Source organism: Eretmochelys imbricata, chromosome 14 (genome assembly GCF_965152235.1).
Source record: "Eretmochelys imbricata isolate rEreImb1 chromosome 14, rEreImb1.hap1, whole genome shotgun sequence".
In the NCBI taxonomy this organism is placed as follows: Eukaryota; Metazoa; Chordata; order Testudines; family Cheloniidae; genus Eretmochelys; species Eretmochelys imbricata.
Window position 1 is genome coordinate 22,664,255 of NC_135585.1, and position 21,538 is coordinate 22,685,792.

The window sequence follows — 21,538 nt, forward strand, 5'->3', positions numbered from 1 at the left end:
ACACCTAACTGCCTTTTTTGCCTGACAAAATGCCTCTCAATCTTCCTCAAGGGGAGCAGACAGTCATTCTGGGGCTATTGAGAACACTGGGGTTAGCTGTCAAGGGGTAGAAATTGATGTGGCCTAGTTTGCCGTGAATGGGGAATTCAGAGGGAAGTGGCCATTTGGAGCGTAGGAGTGAGGGGAAAAGCAAGCTGTCCTGCTCCCTGTTTACTCCATAATGCATGTATCCCAGCCTTATTTCTGCTTTCTCTTTGAGTGATCACCCACAGTACAGTTATTGCCTTGCAAACAAGAGGCACCTTCAAGCGCATGCAAGTCTGTAACTTGGGTGATTACCAACTTAGTTTCAATCATGTGTGCTTTTCCTCTAGTTAGCAAAATCAAAGGGAACAATATTCAGGACAAGCGGAGGGAAAATGTAGACTTTTCTACAGAGTAAAGGTAAAAAGGGTGAGAGAACTCCAAGGTAGCCAGAACATTACAGTACTGTTGTTAGCTTGCTTGGAGGAGGAGAATTTTTTTTACAATATTTACAGTAGAAAAAGATAAATCTAAGAACCTCATGCAAGCAACAGGAATACAAATTATTACAGTCAATAGTCCGGAGAGGCCAGGAGTCAAGGATGAGCAAAGATGGTAAACAAGTGTCTGGCGGTAAAACTAAATAGAAATGAAATTACAGATCTGGAAGTTATAAGAGAACTAGTGGAAGGAATCTCTGAACCTCTGACAGTAACCTTCACTAAAACACAGAAGCCAAGAGATCTCTGCCTACAGGCAAAGGCAGCACCCATATTTCCCTTAAGAAGTAGAATAAAGAACCAGGAAATTAACTGGACAACAGCAAAATGTGGGCAAAATATTCCAGCACATAGGGGAATTAATTTGTGAGGATTTGAAAGAAAGATCTCATAATTAGCATGAGTATATTAAAAAACTGGTTGCAAAACCAATGTTAACATAGAATTGTTTTCTGAAAAAATCCCAAACAGCACCGTTTGTGCACAGCTGAGCTCAGCACAGGCTTTTTTCTCAGTGTCAGAGGGAATCCTGCTGTGGGGTTTGTGGGGTTCTGCATTGGATCATTTGAATATGGATGTCTGTATGGTTACACTGTAATCTGGTAAAAAAAAAAAAAAAACAAACCCAACAACTGTTTTTGTTTTTTCCTTCAGCTTAATGTGACAATCCGATCATTGTTGCAGAATCTCAAGGTAAAGATCGACCAGCTGAAGGACTTACTGCTTCGAGCTATATCAACACGTCAGATGTATCCATGTAAACAGTATCTCGCTGTCCTTTCTCATATCGTAGGAGTGGGTGGTAGAACAGGCTCTTTTGGAAAGGAAGCTGCAGTTAGCCCCGTCCTCCCCTCAAGGCCAGGAGGCCCCAATTACTAAAATGTTTCCTGCAATCTTGATTTCTATTTCAGGGACCCTGCACTCATTTTTTAGTGTTGTAGTGACTCTGCTGGGACATCTCCAGGGTGTGACGGACTAACATTGGCAGCTCTGATGCTCTTTGTTTGAGACATAATTGGCCTGTGTATTTTCTTACGCTCCTCATGATTTCAGTTTAAAAAGAAGTTGCAGGTTCCTGTGCTCGCAGTGCTATCCAACAGCCCTATGTGAAACAAGTGTCCAAATTTGGAGCTCTTCCCACACACTGGTCTGGTGGGAAATCAGGTTGCTGTGCAGCGGGCATGGCTATCTCCATCAGGGGAGCTCAGCAGCAACCCTGATCAACTACAGTGCTGTTAATGTGAAGGAAATGTTTCTCTGCCCTTCTGGATGGAAGAGTTGGATAGTCCTAGAAGACATGCTAGGAATGTGTAACTTCTTCCTCATTCACCTGTGCTCTGGATTTCATGTCCTGACCTAGTCTTTCCTGCACACAGCTGGAAAAGCCGTGTGTAAGAGGGGCAAGCAGATAGCAGCCCAATAGCATTTGTATGGGTCTGAAAATCTCCTGTACCAGTACCGGTGACCCAAAATAGAGACACATAGCCAAATTCATCCTAGTGTGACTCCACTCACTTTCATGGGGTATAGTAGCTGGTGAATTGGCTCTGTCTTTATAGAGTGGGTCACTTGCTTAGTTCCATTAAACTGCTACAACCAGTTATATCTTCTGGCCTAAATTTTCAAAAATGAGTAGTGATTTTCAGTGCCCAGGTTGAGGCATCTTCAGTGGCCTGATGTTCAGAAAGTGCCGAACACCAAGAATCTGAAAACCAGACCCGTTCAGGGTACCTCAAATTCGGCACCCAGAATCACTACTCACTTTTGAAAATTTAGGCTCCTTTGTTTAATTAGGATTTTTATTTCCATCTCTTAGAAACTTTCTCTTTGCTCTAAGGGCAGATGTTAGAATCTCGCTGGGAACAAGTGCATCCCAGCTGATGACACTCTGCCCTACAAGGGAAGGTTTCGGGTTTTTAAATTATTATTTGTATTGTAGTGGTGCCTCGGAGTTCTAGTCGAGGACTTGAGATCCCATTGTGCTAGGTGCTGTACGAACACAGAGCACAAAGACAGTGTCTGCCCCAAATAGCTACTACAATTCAAGTATAAGACAAACTACGATTGTGCTCGTCTGTCGCTGGATGAGATACAAGTGTACGAGAAAAAAAAAAAAGATTTGAAATTGACAAGTACCTTTAAGCTTTCTGGAACATTCTGTTAACATCATACAAAAGTGTAGAACATTTAGGAGTCCTACGAAGCTCTTTGCTGCAATATCAGTGAGATTAACACAATGCACAATTAACCTGTGAAAAATGTTACTTTTTCACATCATTGGCTTCTCCTTGCTCTTCAGTTGGGGGGAGGGGGAGCGGTAATTGGTAGTGCCAGATTGTCCTTCTGTACATTTTTCCATGTTTTTTGTACCTTTATGGTGTCCTCTCTGAGTCTCTATCATGTCTCCTCTCTAACCCACGTGTGCCTATGGAAGTATATCCAGTGGCCATTTGAAGGCCTCTTACTTGCAAGCTGCCTTATGGTAGCATTGAAAGTGAGCCATTGGCCTTTGGTGTGTTGAACCCTCGTATCCATGTTTGAATCGGGGACAGAGGGTTTGAAATGATTGTTTAACTGCAACAAGCCAGCAGCTTTTGTTGTAACGATTAACTTTGAGAATGTTGCACTGAATGCAGGGTACAGTTATCCTTTCATCTGAGAATATTATCTTAGAGCAGATAAATGGCACTGCTATGTAAGAAAGCAAATATAAGTCATTGTGGCTATGCACCTGCTCAGGTTACAACTCAAGGAAGAGAGGTAATCACTTTTAAAATGGGCATCATTGAGTTTATTAAAAATAATAAAAATTGAAGAAGGGCAGCACTCTAAGAACGCTAGTCATTCAGTGACTGAGTGAATTGGGTCATTTTCTTCAAAAGCAACAAGCCCTACTTCAGTTGCTACTGGGGAGTGCTAGTGATATAACTCTGTAAATGTAAAGAAATCCTTTAAATAACCTCTTGGTAACTTGCTGACCACCTAGTGAGCTGGGCGAGGGCTTCTCACCTGGTTTGTTTCATCACCCAGCAAGATAGTTAACATATTAAGAGCCATGCTGAATCAAACAGAGCTATCTAGTTTGGTGGTGGTGATTTTGTAGTAGCACTTAAAATGTGCTGTATACTGGACAGACCTATAGGAAGACTCAGTCCTTGTCCTGTCAAGCTTCCAGACTGCATGTCTTACCATCGTATGCTAACAAAATTGTAGAACAAATCATTTTCTTAGGGATTTTTAAAGACAACTAATACGCTTAGTGCCTGAGAATGATGATATGGTTTTTTTTTTGGAGTTCACAGCTCTTAATTTTTACATTAATTCAATGTAAAAAAACAACAACAAAATCTTCCCAAATCTCCTCATCAGTTTGTGCTGTCTGGATCAGATTCTCAAGACAAATCAGGATTTCTTCTTTCTTTCTTTAAGGTGTTGCAAATTGCAGAAATAGGGTTCTGCTAGATGCCTTTCAGTGAAGGGTGGAGGTGTCCCCATGTTGTGTATTAGAGTTCAAGGTGTGAAGAAAGTGCTATAATAATTTATGCCCCTTGTCTTAGGAGCCATGCAGCCTGACTCTTATGAATGAATAATGTTATCAATCTTCGTCAAGTGAAGAAGAGTGGGCTTTTAGGATTATGTCTATTTTAACGTATTGCTCTTTGAAAATTCTTATTTCCTGACTGGCTTTGGTATTGCAGTAATAAGTGACTTTTGAGAGTGATGCTTTTAACACTGGAAATACAAGCTTTAAATGTGCTTTTATTTCTGTGACTGGCCCTTAACCAAATGCCCCTAGAACACAACTGGAGGGAGACAGAAGGCAAAACTTAGTGGATGACCTTCTCACACGACAGAGACAACTTCAAGCATCCTATAAGAATGATGGCACAGAACCAGATGTGATAAGGTACGATATTGCAATTTTAAAGGAGCAGTGGTATGTGTTTTGAACGTGTCTCTAAAGCCAGCACTTTAAATGCGTCTCTTGACTACATTTTTATTTACATGTAGAAAACTTCATAGCTAAGGAAATAAATCTGAAAACATATGCCTTTATTATCTACATGGCTACAATTACACTGCATACATTTATTATCGAGTATCAGTTTAATAGTTACCACCTCAGTGTATGGGGAGGACAGAGGGAATAAAAGGTTAGTTGTCTTTAAGGCACAGATGAGTTCTATCTGTTATGTCTCTTCCATCTCTAATTTTGTGATCTAGTTGAGTCTGTGCAGGTCTCTTAAATGAGCAGCACGTACTGGACTTAGCTGAATGAATGGTGATAAGATCAATCGCACATTAGGTTTAACCCTCAAATTGCTACCCATATTTTTGCTAGAAGCAGAAGGTGGTGCTGTAAGGAGGCAGATTCCAGCTGTGATGTGCCAGGGGTAAATGGTCCTTAGCATGGTTTAGACGTGATTACAAATCTGTGCAGTAGTTCTTATTGTGGCATACTTGACTGGAGAAGCCCTGTGAATGGAGCGAATAGCTTACTCTGTAGACCCTTAATTGAGAGATAAGGTGGATGAGGTGATATTTTTTTATTGGACCAACTTCTGTTGGTGAGAGAGACAAGCTTTCGAGTTTACACAGAGCTCTTCTTTGTCATTCTAGCCATATCTTGTAGCTGACACATTAACTTCAGGAATCAGGGAGTAGCCGTGTTAGTGGTATTTTACCCACAAAAGCTTATGCTCAAATAAAACTGTTAGTCTTTAAGGTGCCACCAGACTCCTTGTTAACTTCAGGATTAACTCTCCTTTATCATTATGCCTTTATACTGAAGAACTAGGCTCCTCCTTGAATTATTGGCATCACACCTTATCTCCAGTCCTTCACAGCCAGGAGGAACAACAGCCACTTAAGAGCTAGTCTGAAATTTTCCTTCTCTGTGCTATGCTTTCCTCTACAGCCTCCTCCTTTCTACAGAAAAAGCTACACCTGGGATCTATTTTTCTCCCTGGTTTTGAAAATGACACAACCCTGTTAATTGGTGGGGAAGAAACCTACTATCTTTCTGGGAGCGTGAAATTCAGGATTGCCACATGAGAAATTGCTAGCAGCCCATAAATTGAGCAGTCGAGAGCTGCACAAGATCCATGTTCTGTCCGTCTGTTAGGGAACAGCTCGTGAGTAGACTCCAAATGTACAGATGGATGTCCTAAGAAGTCTTAATATAAATGTTTACAAGCATCATACCCAGAACTCAATGCACAATAAAATACTGGTGGGTTGGTGGTTTCTAGTGGCTTGGAAACTGATGAAACCGAAAAGGCCATTGATAACAGTTTATCGATACCAGCCTTTTTGTGTCTCAGAATGCTACTCTTTGGTACTTCCTTGTTTAACTGAGTGATGCTAATTCTTAAATGTGCCACTTAAGATTTGATAGCTCAAAGCAACTCATAACTCTATATGCCTGTTGTCTCAGAAACTCAGACAAGATGCTTTAGTCTGAAGTTTGTGCATTGCTGAGACAATCAGTTTAAAAAAACAACCACCACCCAACCATATGGTGAAATGATCACTCCCTGTCTCCTTCCTAGAAGAATGAGGGGTAGATCTCACCGATGCTAAGGCTGCCTTTTGCTGTGATTCTGTTTCTTGGCTTTCTTAAGCTGGGCTGGGCTCTGTCAGAATTTAGATGGAATTCCTCCATGGACTACCTAGGTAGCGTTATGATTATTCACTAGATGATGAACTTTGATCTCCATCAGAACTGCCCAAGTATTAGGGCATAGAACATTGCACCATTGGTGATTCCAATTCTCAGATGAGATGCAAAATCCATATTCTGACTCCTTTTAGGTCACTAAATTGCAGTGTTTTGGCCTAATTCCAGTATGGTTATTGCATTCATTCTTCCTAAATTTCCCAGAAGTTTCAGTTGGATCTTCTGTCCTTCACAATAGTTTAGAAGAGAAGTAGAGCTGCGTTCTGTTACAGTTGCAGAGGTTGCTGCATTTCTTTGGTCAATGACATGATCCTAGTACGTAATCTGCAGTTCGGTTTAAATTGGTAAAATTCTCTGGAATGCTTTGTAATGAAAGGTCTCTTATATTTCATTCTATTTGTTTAAAAAAAAATGCCCATCACAGCTGTTTGGGCACGTATACCTACATAATCAATAAAAAGCTAAACAAATCTTAACTGAAAAGAAACCTTTCTCATGAGAATATCAATACACTTGTGAGATGAAGATGTGATTATTTTTTCCCCCTCCCCCCCACTAATCCGGGCTGCAAGGAGTCTCAAACCTCTGACTGCAAGTTGCTGACTCTTAAATACACTGAATCACTGTATCTGCACATTGCGTCTGTAGAGACAAATTTGCAGGTTTGGTTTTGTACATACATGTCAAGCCTGACCCAAAAGCTTCCTACTCCTTGTGCTGACTCTTGAGGTTTGCATACTAGTTTCATAGCATGACGGCACTTCTGCATTTTGAAACCCTGTGTGCTTTGGGGGAATTGCCCTGAAGGTGTGACCCCTTTTTAGTGAAGAGCTGTAATAGCTTGTCTTTGTTGAGCATGTGCTTAGAGCCCTCTGTAGGACTGTTGTTTAATCCTGCTCTCATCCCACTCTGCAATTCCCACCCCACTCCCCCCGCATTGTTAATTTTTATCCTGTCCCTGCTATTCTGGCAGTGTGTCCTGTGGGACTGCGGGATCCCAGTCCTGCTTCAGGGCTCTGCATGTGTGTATGTGCTCAAAGAAGGCAGGAGTCTTTTTGTAGGGATGTAAAAACATAGGCCAGCTTAAAAATCACACTTCTGAATAAATGTATTGTCACCTGCTGCTGTTAAAAATAACACCTGTGTTCACTAAAACTGGAAGATTAGAGACCGCTGCCTTCTTGGGCTTGTTAACTTTGTGCATTTGAGAGCCCTTTCTGTGGATAGTTTCTGGTGCTGTCTCAGCAGTAGCATGTGGAACTCATAATCTCATGCACTACTCCAAAGGGGCACATTTTGCCCCAAACACTGGAAGAAGCTTATCAGCAGTAACTCAGCAACAGAGCTGCAGCTGTTCCTGGGCCAGGAGGGTGTATCTATCCTCTTTCTTCAGGTGCCAGCATATGCCTAGGGATCACCAGGAGTCTGGTGGGTGAGTGAGCATGTCTGGGGAGCCCCCTTTACTCTCTAGACCAGGGGGTTTCAACTTTTTTTTCATTTGCAGACCCCTAAAAATTTTCAAATGGAGGTACAGACCCTTTTGGAAATTTAACCTGTGGTCTGCAGACCCCTGCCTCTGAAATCTTTGACTGAAAACTGACTGAACAGAATTCAACTAGAAATGTTGCACGTGGTCAGCACGGCATTTGATGCAATGTGTGAGAGGGTCCTAAACGGTGGGCTTCTCTGGTAATGGCAACACTTCCAGGTTTTGACCTGCAGGTGGGGCATTCACATACTTTTGATCAGAAAGACAGAATGCCTTTCTGGGATCTGAAACTTTAGTTTCAGAGTCACCTTTTGCGCTCCTCTTGAACGTAGTCTGTGGAGCTGAAGGGGTCTGTGGACCCCAGGTTGTAAACCAGTGCCTTAGACTTGTGTGGGTTTGATAGCAGTGGATGCCTGGTGGTCAGGGGGCACTCTGGAATGCGTCAATAGATGAACCAGTGTGTGGAATAGATGAACCAGTGTGTGTACCTTTCATTGTACCAGAACCTAGGAATGTAGACCTGAGCTGGGCCTGGATGAATTATGGTTTTCAGTTGTTTGGATGTTAGGCCCAAAGCATATAACCAAAAAGAATGATGGTATAAGAAAGAAGGATTGTTTGTGTTAAACATGTAGCGACCTGTGAAATACTAGTGTTATCTTAAGATTAGGGTTGAGGTAATAGAAATATAGAAAATAGGGTTAATTAGGTACAAGGTGCAGTAAATAATTAGTTACTGTGATGGTTCTCAGGGCACCCAGGACTGTGAGTCACTTTGGTACCTCCTGCCTCCAGCAGGAGGGAGTCTGTCATCTTGTGGCTGGGGGTCAGCTCCCTGACACCTCCAAGCACCCACTTTGGGGCTATGACAGTCCTAAGTCCACCTTTCAGGTTAACAATAGGCGCACCCCAACCTCCAAATCCCTTAGAATCTCGGCCCCTGACATGGGCAACTCTTAACGGTTACAGATCCTCTGCACCAAAATGTGCAGTGAGTGTGTCTCCAGCTTATCAGTTTTATCTCAAACAACTGCTCTTGGAAACCACATAGCACTTGTGAGTGCTTATAATAAAATAAAAGTAAGGGAAGAACAAAGATTTAACTAGAAACGAGAGAAAGTGATGGAAGCAACTGGTTGAAATGCTAAAATGTGAACTTGGCCCTACACTTACCAATAGTTACCTTTCCTACCTAATAAAGTAGCTTTCTCCCCAAGTTCAGTCCTTTGCGGAGCTGGCTGGTTTCACAAGAATGAGGATCCAAAAGTCACTGAAAGCCCCCTGCTCCTTAAGGGGCTTCCTCAGTGAAGAGATCCAGAGTGCCTTTCCCTATGCTGTTATATTGAAACAGTCTTTTGTTATATTCGTAGCCTGATCAATCTCCTGCTTGCTGTAACCGTCCTTTCCACCTCCAAGTGGTTTTGATCATTTGCAGTTGTCAATGGAAAACCACTGAAGACTGTTTTGGGGTGTGGCAAGGGTAGACTATTCATAGATTCCAAGGTCAGAAGGGACCATTGTGATCATCTAGTCTGACCCCTTGTATAACATAAGCCAGAGAACTGCCCCCAAATAATTCCTAGAGCAGAGCTTTTAGAAAAGCATTCAGTTGTGATTTAAAAATTCCGTGATGGAGGATCCACCCACATCCCTGGGTAAATTGTTCCAGTGGTTAATTACTCACTCTGTTAAAAATGTAATTTTATTTCCAGTCTGAAATTGTCTAGCCTCAACTTCCAGCCATTGGATAGGGTTAGACTTTTCTCTACTAGATTGAAGAGCCCACTATCAAATATTTGTTCCCCATACAGATACTTAAACTGTAATCAAGTCACTTCTTAACCTTCTCTTTGTTAAGATAAATAGATTAAGCTCCTTGTGTCTATCACTGTAAGGCCTATTTTCTATTCCTTTAATCAGTCTTGTGGCTCTTCTTTGAACCCTTTTCAATTAATCAACATCTCTTTTGAATTGTGGACACCAGAACTGGACACAGGATTCCAGCAGTGCCAAATTCAGAGATAAAATAACCTCTCTACTCCTATTTGACATTCCCATGTTTATGCATCCCAGGATTGCATTAGCTCCCCATGTGATGCTGTGGTAAGAAGAGCTCATATTTGGCTGATTATATAAACTTGCATTACCTGGCCAGCTGAGTAGGGAGGGGTGACAACTCCCTCTTGCTTGAATGGGTTATCACTGTAACATGGTATGCCTGGTGACTGTTTTTTTTATTCAAGTCCATAAAGATTACTTTAGAGAGAGATACATTATTCCTTAAATATTATCTGTACATACATCTCACAAATATTGAATCTTGTCAAGTTATGAGCTTTATTTGGATACCTTACATGTTACTCTGTGGATAAGTATGCCGTAAGAGATGTTTGGTGTAGTTAGTTTGTCAGGTCTATGGTGAGAATTGTTTGCAAAGAACAGGGCCATGGAACCTCTGTGTCTCAGTTCTATAAGCTTGTTTAAAAAGAAATGGTTGTTTAGTAGTTAGAAAGAAATATTGCAAAATATAAATATAAAACCTTGATGAAAGGGGTCCAGCCATTAATCTTGACTGGGCTAGGATCTGGGTTTCAGCCCTTAACTGCCTCATCTGGCTTTAGCTAAAGTCCAATAACCAGCAAAGACATCATTTGTTTATTACAATGTGTAAAAAGACAAGCTTTTAGGGGTTTCTTTGTCAGAGATTTTCCTTAGCCCTTCCACGTCATAATGGGAAAGTATCTTCCAAGATCAGATTGTAAGTATTTGCTCAATGCTTATAACTATATTGTTGCTAGCATATAAAGTATGTGTTTATATGCTTGTATTTTGGATGTAAACCACCACCAAGTGGCCTTTGGACTAATAAAAAAATACTTGTGTGGAAAATGAGTCGCGGTAAACCTTAGTAAAATTAATTCCAAAACAGAGGCACATTGCATCCTATGATGCTGCAGCGTACTAAGTTGGATAAGCTATTCCTGTTCTCTCTTGTTCACCAACATGGTGTTTTGAAACAGTTAAAATTAAATCTAGTCAATACCACATTGATTGCAGATAGTAAAACTCCGGACTTGTCCGTAATCCGTTAATTGTGTTATGGGACTCAGACTTGTCCAGAGTCTGGATTTTATATTTAGAGCTGAGTTTACTCAAACATGTAAAATCACAAGTATGCAGAGGTTTCCCTGTGGACTGATTATCCGCGAAGACTCCTGTGCATTGCTTGTTCCAGTCGGTACATAAATTAACCTGAGCTGCTGAAATGCGGTCTTTGAAAAATAAGAAAAACACTCCACTCGTCTAGGGCAGTATTTGCTGCTGCTGCTGCTGCACAGGGAGCAGAGGGTGAGGAAATTCTAGAGCATATCCCTAGACCTGCACTGACACCAGTGATGCTTATGCACAAACAAGGAAATAAACAAAATTTTAATTTTGTGTTAATTTTGTGTTAATTTCTAGATCCTTGAGAAATTCTGGGAGTGACAGCTATGGCAATTTCCTGCAATATCTTTGGGAGATCTCACTGTATTAAGTTTTGGTTCTTTGTGGGCCAGGGATTGTATGTAATTCGATTGGGGAGGATAACCACAGCTTATCCGGGAGCTAATAACAGTGGGGGTGATAAGGAGAATTCACTCAGCTTGTAGCACCACCTGGAGATGCTGAGTTGTAGTAGTTCAAACTGGATTCTCCAGAGATGGACAGACTGACTGACTTGGGGCCTGCTTTCTGATCCAGCAAATGGACAGGACCTTCTGTCCAAGGGAGGGCCCTAATCCTTAGGGAAAGCTTGGAAGGACTGACACCTAGGAGAGCCGAAGGCTGGGGTTGGAGTGACCCTGGGTAAGCTTTTAGCGTATGTGTAGTGTTTTTTAAATTGTTTTTAATAATGCTTTCACCTTAAGAGTAAATGTGCTTGCTTACAAAGAGCTGTGTGGTAACTCTTTTAACTGTATGCAAATATACTATATATAGCCTCTGGAGAGAGAGTGTTGTGAAGACACTGACCTAGGGCATAGTGACTCTGGCTTGCTGGGGCTATCACAGTGCAGGCAGGGAACTGTGAAGCTTGGAAAAACCCCAGTCAGGAGAGAGAGACAGACTTGGGTCTCTGCCCAAGAGAGGGGCCTGCTGAGGAACCGATGCCTAGTGTGGGTGCCATGGAGGGGGAATACAGGCGCAGTTGCCCTGAACTGTGACACACGTGGTGGCAGTGGTGGGAATACCACAGTTGGTCGTCTTGTTGACAATTCTAAAAGAAGCCAGGGGCTGAACGTGCCTGGCAATTGAACTTCTCTCTGCTGCCCAGTCAAGTCCATGACATATTGGCAGGTTAGTGGAGAGGAAGCATGTGTTGCTGTTGCTGCTCATGCTGAACGCATAAATTTTCCTTGCTGTTAAACTAACGACTTTATTGGCAGGAGATTCCTTTAGAAGCATTGCTTTGGATTTCTTTTTAAGTGCCCATTTTGGAGTTTAGTAGACCAGATTTCATTTTAAATCTGAAAGTTAGCTTTACCCTCCTCCATAAAAAAGAGCCACACATGAAGTTTTAAGATCTAGCTGTGACCCACTTTTTTGGTTCTGTACCAGCTTTTTTATCTAATCCATCCCTAATGTGACAGCCCAAATTTTCAGAAGTCTTTTTTTCTTTTTTTAAATAGCTGTTCCCTTCATTAACCTTCTTGCACCAGTGATCACATATTTATCGTCCCCATGGCATACAGTTGTGAAGGTTTTACCAAAATTAATCTCAGTTTATATTTGGTCACCATTCAGTGAGCTTACAGCCTTTGAAAATTGCTGTAATGCTGTTTCACGTTGTGTAATACAGTGGCCATAATACTCTTAATTTTTATTCTAAGTGACAGCTTGGGCCAGAATGCGGAACAGGGCATTACGTTATTTAGTAGAGCATTAGTTACCTTCCGGCGTTGTCGGCCTTAATTAGGATGGGATGCAACTAGAATTTTCCAGAGGAGTGGTGGTGCTGTTTACTTGACTCTTTGAGCGGGGTCATCTTTATTGCAGAGAGCTCATTTTCTCTCCATTTAAATGTTATCTTTCATTGGCTTTCAATGGATATGTGTCTCCACCATGACCTCTCCTTGTAGAGCGATCTATGCAAGTTCCTACATACACTGTCCGTACTAAGTGAGCAGACATCTAGAGGTGGTCATCAGACAAGACTCCACAACATTTGTACACAGAAAGTGAATACCGTCTGCAGCTGAAAAGCAGGGTGATTTTAGTAAGGCAGAGTATTTACCCAAGCTGGAGTTTGTCCAAGGCACAGGATTTTTGCCCATGTTCTTGTAAAATATACCGTAAGTTGTTTTTTTTTTTTTAAATGGTCACAAGTGGTCAGGACCACAGTTATGTATTTATATTTTTAACAAAGAGCAAATCAAAAGAAAATGCTTGAAATACACCAAAAAATAAATTGAACTGCCTCTGTAGCCCTCAAACTTCGGATTGGGTCTTCCAGCTCATTACTACTATTAGTACTCATTAGCCTCAGAAAAACTGGCAATAGGAGAGCATGCTCTCCTGGCAGCTCTAAACCTTTGCTCTATAGTTTCAGTTGGCTTTTAGGTTTGTTTTTTTTTTTTTTTTTTGAATCGGCAGTCTTGAGCAAGCTTTCCTACTCTCATCTGCTTCTGTATCTGGACTTGCTGCTGCATTTTTTGCCTTGGGTTGGTTTGTTGGCCCAAGACTCAACAAACGAAATGTGCTGGGTTTGTGATAAGAATAAATGTCCATTGTGATGGGCACTGAAACTAATAAACTCGTTTCACTTGTGATCAAACAACATGGTAATATGGTTTCAGATCTGAAAGGCTAGTGCTGGAACGTAGTACGCTTTCTGGTTTCAGAAGTAGTCCTCTAAATGCGAATAAAGGAGGAGTTGCTTGTCTGCAGTGCAGAGAAGCTTAGGTGGACTCATGGGTGACTGTCACAGATTCATTTTATGAATAGAAAAAGAATAGATTGCAAAAACAGAGAGAAGCCATTGTTACGGCCATCACCTCAGATGTGATTTCGCAGGTGGCAGTTCCTTCTAAAGAACCATTTTCCTTTTGAAAGAAGAGAGAGTGAGAGTGCTGTCTCAGAGGAAGAAGCTGTAAAGTCTAGACTCCTGGCTTCAGCATTGCTGTGGTCCAAGTCATGGACATGCTCTTGGTGGGTGTTTACCCATTTTACTTGAGATCCTTGGAGGAAGGCTCTGCAGAAGTGTAAATGATGACCTAGAAAGAGGGTCCCCCAGATTTGTTCTTGACGTTAATATACTGGGTTAAACAAAATTTGATTTTTGACTTCCTGGAGCATGATTATCATGGTGTGTGCCTTAGTGCTTGTCTGCTCAGGAAAGTTATACTAGTATGAGTTAAGTGTGAATTTAAACAACTGTAGTTAGACAATGTAACTCCTGTGAGGAGACTCTCTTATTCCGGTATAACAGTGTCTTTTTTGTTTGATGTGGTTTTGCTTCTGTTGTTTGAATGGTGCTTAAGCTAAACCAGTCTCTTACTCTGTCCACACTGGGAGCTATATTGTGATAACTATATGTGCATAACTGGTAAAACTTTCCTGTATAGACGAGCCTGTAGTGGCCAACATTTTGTGTTGTGTGATAGTGGGAATGTTATCTGAGTGACCTTCCTCCACCCTTCCAGTCATCTGCATCAGAACCTGTTCAGGGTGTATAGGGAGGGGAAGCTTTTGGAACCCCTGTGATGACAGGGAGGCCCAGAAAAAAAGATGGAATTGTCCAATTGGGTAATTCCCAGAATATCTCCCTGTCACTGCAGAGTTATTCCTTATAGCTTAGTTTTTATGAGCCAAGAAATGAGGCTTCCACTGCTTCCTTTGAGAGACTGTTTCACAGCCTAATCAATCTCACTGTCAAGATGTATTACAGGCTAGTGGATCTCAAAAGTGACTTTCACATTGGTATGTCAAATGAAGGATTACTTGTGTGTCACATGCACACAAAACTTGTGACTATAGACTTCAAGCATCTTGGGGTGTGATAAATTCCATATTGTCATTGCTCGCACTCAAAGGGAAAGGAGGAATGAAGAAGGATGGAGAAATAACTGAGGGATATTGCTGCTGTTTTGATATGGAAGGGAACTGGCTTGTTTTTCAAGACCACATTTTTTTCAGTTACATCTGGTTTTTTCTCAGTTACTTTGCCAACACTGTTTACCATATTCACGCTCTAGTCTGCTCCCATGAAAGTTGGTGGACTCAGGTTTAGGCCATTTATCTTGAGGTCAGTTGGGCGGGGTAGTTCTGTCATGGGGAGTTTTTTGGTTTGAGATGCAGGCTTGTTCTTTGCTCCTGTGCTGGTGGGATCTGGGAAGCATTCAGTCCCTATGACTGAGGCAGCACCTTGTGTATTGGCCCCTCACTGTCAGGAGCAGTTTTCGTGGGCACCTCTCTTCTGGAGAGGTGCCTGATGAGGACCTTAGTGGAGTGTAAAAGTACAAATTGGTGGTGGTAGAATATCACCCAGGCTTGGAGGAGCCCTGTTGGGCAATCTGGTGTCTTTGTACTTTAAATCCATAAATACTGTTCTGATAACCAGAAATGGCCTGAAATGTGAATTAATCACCTAACCTGGCATGTGGTATGTGTAAATGAGAGCACACACTCAGTGGCCCACTGTGCTGCTCACATTCAATATGAATCTGTGAATCCAAGCTGAGGTGCTCTAGACACTGCGGAGAATGCTAGTGTATCTTCAAGGGAATGTTCAATTAATCATGCAGCCAATTGTCATTTGACCCAGGTTTTGTTTAAAGTTCAGTCTTGCTGATCATTCTTCTAAAGCTGGTAAGCCTTAATGTGTGGCCTTGGTCTAAAGTAAGCACTGGTTGACTAATCTAAGTTACTTGGGAAGTTTTATAAGAATTGTCAGTGAAACAATGCCTTCGGAAAGATAAGCCCATACTTGTTAAGCAGTGACACAGCCCCCTGATTTTAAACCCCCTCATCTTTTATATTTGGGCACATTGCTAAGTCTTATAATTAGTTAAATCTGCTCCTGTAATCAAAAGCTATCTACACACTCCACTGCTCTGTGACGATTTCAAAGATTTAAGTGATTAACTTGGCGGAGGCAGTGGGTGGCTAATTGGATAAGCTTTAATCTTTACGCCACCAAAGCGAAACATGGTAAGATCAGAGGAAGTAGGAAGTTATGCGGTACTGTGTGGGAAGGTAGTTACCAAACATGTCAAAAAGATTATTGTAACAAGCAGAGCAGTTGTCTTGGCAAAACATCCGATGAAGTGAGCTGTAGCTCACGAAAGCTCATGCTCAAATAAATTGGTTAGTCTCTAAGGTGCCACAAATCCTCCTTTTCTTTTTGCGAACACAGACTAACACTGCTGCTACTCTGAAAAGAATAAGGTGGAATATTAGAGAGACAGTTCCACAAATTTTTCCGAATTTGCTTGCATTAGCTTTTTAAAATGGCAAATATATTTGGATTCTTGCTTGCTGAGCTGTCAGAGCGGAGAGATTTACATATTCCTCTTACTTTATTTTGACAATATCCAATTAGACGTCATTACCTTTGTTATGGTGTATATTCTCTCTTTGAACTACCAAACTGTAACGATGCTGGTTCTGGGGGGACCCAACTGAGAGTGGCAATTCAGGACAAATTGCTTGGGGTTTTTCCACCTCTAAGGCAAACCAGACCAGCCAGACAGAGAGGACTTTGGTTTTACCCCACTGGCTAACCACAAGTCACACAAGCAATTCCCTTAGACACCCCAGTTTCCCAGTATCACCACCAGTGCCACCCGTTATGGGGACAGATGATTATGAAAACTAATACCCCAGTAAAAGAAAAAAGGTTCTCTTGATCCCAAAGGACCAACCCCCAGACCCAGGTAAATATACAAATCAGATCTTACTCTCAAATCACGCTGTTGCCAATCCTTTAGAATCTAAAATCTAAAGGTTTATTCATAAAAGGAAAAAGATATAGATGAGAGCTAGAATTGGTTAACTGGAATCAATTACATACAGTAATGGCAAAGTTCTTGGTTCAGGCTTGCAGCAGGGGTGGAATAAACTGCAGGTTCACATCAAGTCTCTGGAGAACATCCACAGCTTGGACGGGTCCTTCAGTCCTTGGTTCAAAGCTTCAGTGTAGCAAAGTCCCTCCAGAGGTCAGAAGCAGGACTGAAGACAAGATGGAGGAGCTGCAGTAGCTTTTTATATTCTCTCGCCATGTGGTCTTTCTTTCTTGGTTCCAAAGACAAGTTGTCCCTCACACAGCCTGGAAAAACCTCAGAGCTCTGTCCATAGGCAGGTCCCTGCACACCTTGCTGAGTCCAAAGGCGTGTCTGCCTTCTCTCAGTGGGTCAGTTGTATAGCAGATGGTCCTTAAGGGGCCATCAAGCAGGCTAGGCAGAGCTGACACCAACTGATCTGGGGTGTTCCCCAGAAGCATAGCATAAGTTTGAATACAGACAGTATAGAGCCAATATTCATAACTTCAACTATAAAAATGATACACACATATAGACAGCATAATCATAACCAGCAAACCATAACCTTGTCTTAGACACCTCATTTGACCCCCTTTATATAAGATTTGGTGCCACTACAGGACCTTGGTTGCAACTATGTTCTATATGGTTCCAGTTCAAGTCAATAACGTGTCACAGAGTAGTTTTTAAATGGTTTTTAGATTCTCCAAAGTGTGGTGCTTTCATTTTATTGGGATCTGCAAAGAGGGTAGCAGTGACCGTGAACTATATGGAGTACTTAGGTTTCATCATTGCATTCTGGAGTTAATCTAGAAAAAAAAATTTCATGGTTTATGTGTCCTTGTGAAATAAAACTTGCTTCACAGTCACGTCAATAAATATACATAAGTTTGTATAGAGGCTTAAAAGCTGAAATACAGGGATAATCCAAACCACCAATTGTTCTAAACATGATAGAAAGCAAGCCAATGATTATAGCCATAAACCAAACTGCTTTCTGCTCTGCAATACTTAAATTCCCAGCATGGTCAGTACGGTTAAGTGAGATATCATGAGGTAGAATAAGCACTTAGTCCTGGATGAGCATGATTCATTATCTAAGCCTGGCAAATTCTTTACTTTCAACAAAAGAGAGTTCGATAAATATTGAAACTTTTATAAGTGCGAGCAGGTGTTAAGTGTGTTCTCAAGTTTAATTTTGACAGAGGATGTCATCTGAAATCTATAGTATGGAGATACACACACATATTCCTTTGCATTTATGTGTAGCCTTGATTTTATAGGTTTCAGAGTAGCAGCTGTGTTAGTCTGTATTCGCAAAAAGAAAAGGCCTTGTGGCACCTTAGACTAACAAATTTATTTGAGCATAAGCTTTCGTGAGCTACAGCTCACTTCATAGGGAGCCGTGAATTCACGCTGAGAAGGGATGTTAAAATATTTTACAGCAGTGGTGGTTCCATTCTTAACCAGCAGATGCCTCTAGCTTACTGTATATCCTCACCGAATGGCTAGATGCCACTCCTGAACTTTGCTGAAATGAATGACCCTTCTGCAATGCTCTGTGGCCAAACCCTTCACTGAAAACATACAACCCATTTTGGTTACTTTCTCTGGTATTTTGCTCAGTTAATTTATTTTGTTTGATTTATAGAAGCCACAAAAGCTGTGCAAGCATGCGAGTTGGAACTGTACATCATCCATTGCATGAACTGATGCCGATTTTTTTTATTTCTAATCCTACCTGAAGTTGTAAAGTGCTCAGATTATGTGAGAAAGAGGCACTTGAAAGACCTCCTGAGGTTTTTGGTGAGGAGGTGTTGGGTAGAGTAGTATTTTAGAAATGTCCTGACTGTTTCTTCATTTTAGCTTAGTATACTATTGGTGAAGGTTCAGGAAGGATCTTTGTGCAGGAACCAGTCGTGCAATCTGCGCACACCCCAAACTCCCATAATTTAAACTGGGAGTTTGGGTGCGGAAGGACCGCAGACTGTATTATATACGCTTTCCATACCAGTTAACCAATATGCAGTTGAAAGTAGGGGATCCAGAAATCCGTCGTCATTGAGTAAATATTTTACAACTTGAATTTATATAACTTAACCAAAAGGGCACCCTAAAATATTGTTTTCCTGTGTAACCATGAAAACACCTGTAATACTATAGCTCAGTGGTTCTCCACCAGGGGTCCGGGGCACCCTAGGGGGCTGCAAGCAGGTTTCAGGGGGTCTGCCAAGCAGGGCCAGCATTACTCACTTGGGCCCAGGGCAGAAAGCTGAAGACCCACCCCATGGGGGAAGAAGCCTGGGGCCATGAGCCCCACCACCAGGGGCTGAAGCCAAAGCCTGAGCAGTGTAGCTTTGCAGGGTCCCCTATGGCATGGGGCCCCAGGCAACTGCCCTGCTTGCTATCCCCTAACGCAGGCCCTGGCTTTTATATGCAGAAAACCAGTTATTGTGGCAAAGGTGAGCCGTGGAGTTTTTATAGCCTGCTGGGTGGGCCTCCGAAAGAAAAAGGTTGAGAACCCCTGCTCTAGCTAACAGCCATAAGTCATTCTTTTTCTTTTTTTTAAATAAAATTTGAATACTGTTCCAATTCATGACAGGTTTCAGAGTAGCAGCCGTGTTAGTCTATATCCGCAAAAAGAACAGGAGGACTTGTGGCACCTTAGAGACTAACCAATTTATTTGAGCATAAGCTTTCGTGAGCTACAGCTCACTTCATCGGATGCATTCAGTGGAAAATACAGCGGGGAGATTTATATACACACAGAACATGAAACAATGGGTGTTACCATACACACTGTAACGAGAGTGATCAGGTAAGGTGAGCTGGAGGGTAGGGGTGGGGGTGGGGGCAACCTTTTGTAGTGATGATCAAGGTGGGCCATTTCCAGCAGTTGACAAGAACGGCTGAGGAACAGCGGCGGGGAATAAACATGGGGAAATAGTTTTACTTTGTGTAATGACCCATCCACTCCCAGTCTTTATTAAAGTCTAAGTTAATTGTGTCCAGTTTGCAAATTAATTCCAATTCAGCAGTCTCTCATTGGAGTCTGTTTTTTTTGAAGTTTTTTTGTTGAAGAATTGTCACTTTTAGGTCTGTAATCGAGTGACCAAAGAGAGAACACCATCCTGGCCACTATGGATGTAGAAGCCCTCTACACCAACATTCCACACAAAGATGGACTACAAGCCGTCAGGAACAGTATACCCGATAATGTCACGGCAAACCTGGTGGCTGAACTTTGTGACTTTGTCCTCACCCATAACTATTTCACATTTGGGGACAATGTATACCTTCAAAACAGCAGCACTGCTATGGGTATCTGCATGGCCCCACAGTATGCCAACAGACGTAGAACAATGCTTCCTCAGCTCTTGTCCCCTAATGCCCCTACTCTACTTGCTCTACATTGACCAATATGCAGTTGAAAGTAGGGGATCCAGAAATCCGTCGTCATTGAGTAAATATTTTACAACTTGAATTTATATAACTTAACCAAAAGGGCACATCTTCATCATCTGGACCCATGGAAAAAAAGCCCTTGAGGAATTTTCAACAATTTCCTTCCCATCAACCTCAGCCTGGACCAGTGCACAGAAGAGATCCACTTCCTGGACACTACGATGCTAATAAGCGATGGTCACATAAACACCACCCTATACCGGAAACCTACTGACCGCTATGCCTACCTACATGCCTCCAGCTTTCATCCAGACCACACCACACGATCCATTGTCTACAGCCAAGCTCTAAGATACAACCGCATTTGCTCCAACCCCTCAGACAGAGACCAACACCTACAAGATCTATATCAAGCATTCTTACAACTACAATACCCTGAAGTGAAGTGAAGAAACAGATTGACAGAGCCAGAAGAATACCCAGAAGTCACCTACTACAGGACAGGCCCAACAAAGAAAATAACAGAACGCCACTAGCCATCACCTTCAGCCCCCAACTAAAACCTCTCCAGCGCATCAAGGATCTACAACCCATCCTGAGGGACAATCCCTCACTCTCACAGATCTTGGGAGACAGGCCAGTCCTTGCTTACAAGCCCCCCAGCCTGAAGCAAATACTCACTCACCAGCAACCATACAACAGAACCACTAACCCAGGAACCTATCCTTGCAACAAAGCCCGTTGCCAACTGTGTCCACCTATCTATTCAGGGGACACCATCATAGGGCCTAATCACATCAGCCACACTATCAGAGGCTCGTTCACCTGCACATCTACCAATGTGATATATGCCATCATGTGCCAGCAATGCTCCTTTGCCATGTACATTGGCCAAACTGGACAGTCTCTACGTAAAAGAATAAATGGACAGAAATCAGACGTCAAGAACGATAACATTCAAAAACCAGTCGGAAAACACTTCAATCTCTTTGGTCACTCGATTACAGACCTAAAAGTTGCAATTTTTCAACAAAAACACTTCAGAAACAGACTCCAACGAGAGACTGCTGAATTGGAATTAATTTGCAAACTGGATACAATTAACTTAGGCTAGAATAAAGACTGGGAGTGGATGGGTCATTACACAAAGTGAAACTATTTCCCCATGTTTCTTCCCCCCCACCCGCTGTTCCTCAGCCGTTCTTGTCAACTGCTGGAAATGGCCCAACTTGATTATCCCTACAAAAGTTTCCCCCCACCCCCCCTGCTCTCCTGCTGGTAATAGCTCACCTTACCTGATCACTCTCGTTACAGTGTGTATGGTAACACCCATTGTTTCATGTTCTGTGTGTATATAAATCTCCCCACTGTATTTTCCACTGAATGCATCCGATGAAGTGAGCTGTAGGTCACGAAAGCTTAT

At 42.1% G+C, this 21,538-nt stretch overlaps 1 protein-coding gene across 2 annotated transcripts in view; it reads left to right on the plus strand.

Annotated features, from left to right (window-relative positions):
- Positions 1 to 21,538, plus strand: part of STX8 (syntaxin 8) — a 178,866-nt gene that overhangs the window by 13,798 nt on the left and 143,530 nt on the right. For both annotated transcript variants that reach the window (XM_077833967.1, XM_077833968.1), the window contains exons 3-4: positions 1,179 to 1,273; positions 4,321 to 4,431. In XM_077833967.1, the coding sequence (XP_077690093.1) occupies positions 1,179 to 1,273; positions 4,321 to 4,431 (206 nt within the window). The remainder of the gene's footprint in view (positions 1 to 1,178; positions 1,274 to 4,320; positions 4,432 to 21,538) is intronic.